General features: G+C 36.4%; 1 protein-coding gene across 1 annotated transcript in view; it reads left to right on the forward strand.

Moving 5' to 3' along the window:
• Nucleotides 1-6,083, forward strand: part of LOC103609276 (cytochrome P450 2C55-like) — a 27,958-nt gene that overhangs the window by 10,570 nt on the left and 11,305 nt on the right. Inside the window, 1 exon segment of the mRNA XM_008593624.1 lies at nucleotides 4,242-4,385. Coding sequence (XP_008591846.1) covers nucleotides 4,242-4,385 — 144 coding nt within the window.

Raw genomic sequence — 6,083 nt, forward strand, 5'->3', positions numbered from 1 at the left:
TTTTTTTTTTTTTTTGGTAGTTCCTAGATTGTTAAGTTATAGTGTTGATTAGAGGTACGGTTGAAATCTGGTATTGATCAGATCTTATATTTCCTTATCGATGTTTTGTCTAGATAGTCTAGCCATTATTAAAAATTGGGTATTCAAGTCTCCCACTATTTTTCTATAACTCTCTACTTGTCCCCTCAATACAGTCCATTATTTGCTTTATATATTTTGGGGCTCTCTTGATTGATACATATACATTTATAATGTTATATCTTCTTGACGAATTCACCATTTTTCCAATATAAAATGTCTTTGGTTCTTTTAACAATTTTTGCTTAATATCTCTCTGTTTGATGTTAGTATAGCCATCCCAGCTCTCTTTAGTTATAATTAACCTGCAAAAAATTTTCCATTTTTTCACTTTTGACCTTTTGTATCTTTGGATATGAAGTTAGTCATGTATAGACAGTACATAGGTGTTTTATTTTTTAAATCTTTTCTCTCAATACGTGCATTTTAAATGGTAAGTTTAAGCTACGTGCAGTTAAATTTATTAGTAATATTGAAAAACTTATTTGAGCTATGTTGTTTCTATGTGCCTGACATAATTTTGCCTTTTAATTTTCCAATATTGCTTTACTTTTTGTGTGATCAGTTTTTTTCTAGAAAACTTTTTTGATTCATTCTTGATTTCTTTCCTTGAATATTTTAATTTTCTTTTATCATGTTATCTAGTTATCATGAGGGTTATATTTACATCCTGAATTTATAATAATCTAGTTTTAATTAATAGCAAATTATCTTTAAATTATATACATTAACTCTGCTTCAATGCAACTCAATTCTCCCTTTATGTTGTAGTCATCACAAATTACATCTTTGTAACTTGTGCCCCAGTAATAGTTATATAATAATTGTTTTATGCATTTTTAAAAATCATAGAAAAATAAAAAGATCACATACAAAATCATAACAATATAAGCTTTTATATTTCCTGTATATAGGTATCTTTAATATTTCATAATTAAAAGGATTTTTAGTTCTTACAATGGTTTTTATTTATCTTCTACTGTCACGTTTTTCAGCATGAAAGCTGAGTCCCTTTAGCATTTCTTGTAGGGCAGACCTTCCTGGGAGGAATCTTCTTGCCTCTGGTTTTATATTGGAACATCTTAATTTCTTCTTTATTATGTAAGGATATGTTTGCAAGATATAGGATTCTTAGTTGACAGTTTTTTCTGTCAGCACTTTAAATATATCATTCTTATGATTTTTTGACTCTATAGTTTCTGAAGAAAAATCAATTCTTACTCTTATTGAGGATCCTTTGTATGTTATGAGTCACTTCTTTCTTGCTGCATTCAACATTTTCTCTTTGCCCTTGATTTTGGACATTTTAATCAAACCATGGCTTGTTATGAGTCTCCTTGGTTTTACCATTTTGGGAATTTATTGAGCTCCCTAGTTGTGTAGATTCATGTCTTTCATCATATTTGGAAAGTTTTAAGCTTTTGTTTCTTCAGATATTTTCAATCCCTTTTCTCTCTACTCTTTCAGGAGCTCCCATGGTGTGTATATTGGTAGATGTGATGGAATTTCATAGGCTCCTTAGTCTTTGCTCATTTTTCTTTGTTCCTTTTTGTTTTTCTGCTACTCTATCTGCATAATTTCTGTTGTCCTGCCATGTATGCTATTTATTTCTTCTGCCTACTGAAGCGTGCTGTTAAATCACTTTGGTGAATTGTTTTTTAAACTATTGTCTTTTCACTCCAAAATTTTTATTTTTTTAATTAATAATTTCTTTCCTATTATTGATATTCCCAACTTTTTCAAAATTGTTTTCCTGATATCCTTTAGTTCTTTGTATATGGTTTCTTTCAACTTTCCTAGAAAATTTACAGTATTTGAATTAGAGGTTTCACTTAGTAAGTATAATGCTGAGCTTCTGCAGGAATGGTTTCTTTCAAATACTTTTTTAAAAACTGTTAATAGGCCATATTCCTTGTTTATTGGTATGGTGTGTAATTTTTTGTTGAGAACTGGATTTAATATATTATAATGTATTAACTCTGGGAATAAGATTTTCTCTCTTCTCTAACAATTGCCATTGTTACTTGATATAGTCTGCAGTCATCCCTTTATTTAGTGACTTTCCAAATTAATTTGGCAAAGACTTGATCACTTCAATCTCTTTTCTGTTATGTCTGCAATCATTCAGTGACCTGACAGGTTTCCTTAAGTTTTTAGAATAAAAGAAAGAAAAATAGTCATATTTTCTTTTTTTTAATTTTGTGTTTTGAAATCCTCTCATCCATTGTCACTGTGGAAATTGCTGTAGCCTGTGGGGATTGACACAATGGCCATCCTTTTTGCTACCAATCCTTGACCCTGCATCATCTGTCTGATGAAACTATTATGGGAATCCAGAGTCTGGTCAAGCATCCAGGGGAGTGCTTGATGAAAAAAGTGTCTGGTAAATTTAAGTAAATGTGGCATCTCACATAGAGGCTAACATTCCGCATACACAAGCTCCATGACAGGCAGTTTGGGGAACAGTGTACTGTGCTGATGTGCTGTTGTGGAACTTGCTCATCCCAAGCTGGGCAACAGGAAGCTTTGTCTTCAAAAAATCAGAGTTGTGTCTTAAGACATTTCATAGATTTTTGAGGCAAGCTAGGACCTTGAGGTTAACATTTTCAGAGAGATGGCAGTGGAAGCTCAATATTTGCTGTCCTGTGCCACATTGAGTTCATATTCCCTAAATTCTGGTGTGGTGCTCCTCATCTACCACAGCCTTGACAAAAGTAGGCCCAGGTGCAGATTACGTGTCACACCAAGGAGCCATAAAGTTTGGCAGAATTTACATGATGCTGACTCTGCAGACATGCAGAATGCACCAGCTATGGGGCCACGGCAGCCTCCACCCAGATTTGAAAAGATGTTATGGACAGCCCATGCACTCAGGTAGAGACATGTAGCAGGGGTCAAGCCATAGCAGAGACTCCCTGCAAGAGTAATGCCTAGTGGAGCCATGTGAATGGAGCCACTCCCAAGTCCACTATCCAGGAATGTAGGGCTACCAATCTAGGCTTGGAAATCTGCAGGTAGGATACCACAACCTGTGAAAGCTGCTGGCACTGAGCCTAGCAAAGAAATAGGAGTGGAGCTGCCTGAATCCTTGGGGGCCCTACCCTTGCCCAACTGTGCCCAGGATGTGAGATGTGGTGTTAAAGGAGATTACTCTACAGCTTTAGATCCTACTGCAGTTTTCCCCATTGGGTTTTGGACTTCTTTGGAAATAGCTAACCCTTTCTCATTGGCTGTTTCTCCCTTTTAGAATGGAAATGTTTATCCTATGTCTGTCCCTCCATTATATTTTGGAAGCACATAACTTATTAACTCTGTTGATCTAAAGCTGAAGAGGAATTTGCCTCAGGATGAATTGTTCCTTGAGTCTCATACACATCTGATATAGACAAGTCTGGACTTGGGACTATGACTTTTTGGATTGTTGGGAAAGAATAAATATATTTTTCATTGTGAGAAGGGCATACATTTGGGGGGGCTAGGCATGAAGTGTTATAGTTTAAATGTGTTTCCCAAAATTTGTGTTTGTAAACCTAATTCCCAAATGAACAGTGTTGGGAAGTGGAGACTAATAAGTAAGTGGTGATCAGTTCATGAGAGCTCTGTCCTCATAAACGGGTTAATGTCATTATTGCGGGAGTGGATTTGTTGTTAAAGTGAGCTCAGCCCCATGTTGACCTTTCTTGATCCCACCCTCTTTGCTCTTCCACCTTCCACCGTGGTGTGATGTAGCACAGAGGCCTTCACCAGAGGCTAGCATCATGCTCTTGGACTTCCCAGCCTCGAGAACAATGAAAAGTATATTTATTTTACTAAAATACTTTACCCGGTCTCTGATTCTCTGTTATAGCAAAACAAACAGACTAAGGCAGGACACCAATAGGCTTCTGCTTATGTGTTTTTGGAAAGAAATATGCTGCATGGCACACCTGGCTTTGAAGAGTCTCATGAATGGAATTTTTTGGCATGCGTGGAAGAAGGTGGTAGGAAATAAAGTTTGGGTTAACTGATCTACTTTCTATGCCATACTATAGAGTAGTTTTTCCTGATACTACACTCCCCAGTTTCTGTGTTTGCTAACTTTATAACAAAGTGTGCTATTTTGAATTCACTGTAAGTAAATACATTAATAAATTATTTGTCAGATAATGTATCAAATCATTTCTAGGAAAAGCACATTAAGCAGTCTGAATTTACTATTGAAAACTTGGTAACCATTGCACGTGATTTATTTGTTGCTGGCACAGAGACCAGAAGCACCGATCTGAGATATGGACTCCTGCTCTTGCTGAAGCACCCAGAGGTCAGAGGTATGATGACAGGTGATGAGCAGAGTGAACTTCAGCAAAGATGTTGGGAAAACACTGTTAGTTTCCTCCATCCTGTTTCTTTTAGAGAAACTTCATTATTTCAATGCCTGTGCCAGCAGCTGCTGTCTTCACAGAGAACAGATCAAAGAGCGACAATTAACTCAAGACAGGATGAAGTTGTAACCTAAATGTCACAAGAGGAAGATATATCGAGGAAGAATAGCTAATCTCTCTCCTCATAACCCTATAAGTTTTCATATTTGGAAGCAGCAAGTGTTAGAGAAGGTAGAGAATGAGGCTCTTCCTGTCCAAGTTCCCTCCATGACTCCTTGTATCCGGTAACTGATTTTTTCCTACAGGAAAATGGAGGCTCATTCTCTAGAGAAACTGAGCTTAAGAAGCCCTATACTCAGGGACACTGGGCAGTGAGAGGAAACAGTGAGGTGTGGGCTGGAAAGGAAGGTTTGGTAAGAGTCCTGTGCTTGAATTCCGAGGCTCTTAGCTTTTCCCTCCATCTCCCTTCTGGAAATTCAGCAGCCGGACTTATCCTTCCAAGAGTGAATAAGAGATCTTGGTATTTTTCCATCTAAATAGAAAATTATTGTGCAATTCCAGCACATTGAGTGCGATAAAAATATGCTCCCCAAGACATAGGGTCATAGAATTTCAGAACATGAGAATTAAAGTAAAATCCTAAAAATTTTCAGAGAGATGTGTTATGTCATGCATAAAGATTAGGATTCAGACAGTACCAGAATTCTCAAGAGTAACCACTGCCATGTGTACTGTGAATGAAAGTATTTTCTGACCTGCACATTTACCAAAATTATTACCTCCTTTTTTTTTTACTTTTGCTAAAAAATACTGCAAGATTTGCTCCACCCAAATGTCTGAAACCAAGTCAGAGGAAGTCATGGGCTGCAAGAATCAGGAGGCCTCATGTAGGAGAATGAGACTCTCAGGGAGGCTGCTGGGCACCAGGCCTAGAAAACACCCACCTCAGAAAGGACCAGGTGGACAAAGCAGGTGTGAGAACAGAGACCAAGAACAAAAGAGAAGCGATGGATTTTATGAGGTTTCCCAATAACTGGGAAATTATTACCAGGAGTTTCAAACATCTACCTCAGCACTTGGAAATAATTCTAAGTTGGGAGATAGAAAATTATGAATTGAAATAAAAAGACAGATTAAGCTCAAGAAAATACCATATATAAAATGTAATTAGAGTTGACTTATGAAGGAAGAATTTTTATGTAGTCAGAATGATGTAAACTATGACCTAAACTTGTAGTCTACATATATACTAGAAAATGGGGTGAGGGGAAATGTGTGAGTTTGTGTGTCTCTGTGTGTATGTCTGTGTATGTATGAATACCTGTGGGTGTGGGTGTGAATATATGGGCTGGAGTTGATGAAAATTCTCATCTCTCATAGTAGTAAATGGTTAAGTAATTAATACAAACAGAGTTATTATTTAGAAACATGAATATGCATTTTAGAAGAATGCTTAAAGTGGCCACATTTGGGCAGTGGGAAGATGAAGAGAGTGCCATTTTACACACAAACACACACACACACACAAACAAACACACACAGATGAAAACGCACAAAAACACATACATAAAAGATTCACTGCATTTTAATTTTAAACGCCATATATTATTTTGATATTAATTTAATGTTAATTTTTTTTTTTTT

This window comes from Galeopterus variegatus, unplaced genomic scaffold (genome assembly GCF_000696425.1).
Source record: "Galeopterus variegatus unplaced genomic scaffold, G_variegatus-3.0.2 Scaffold9415, whole genome shotgun sequence".
NCBI classification, from domain to species: Eukaryota; Metazoa; Chordata; class Mammalia; order Dermoptera; family Cynocephalidae; genus Galeopterus; species Galeopterus variegatus.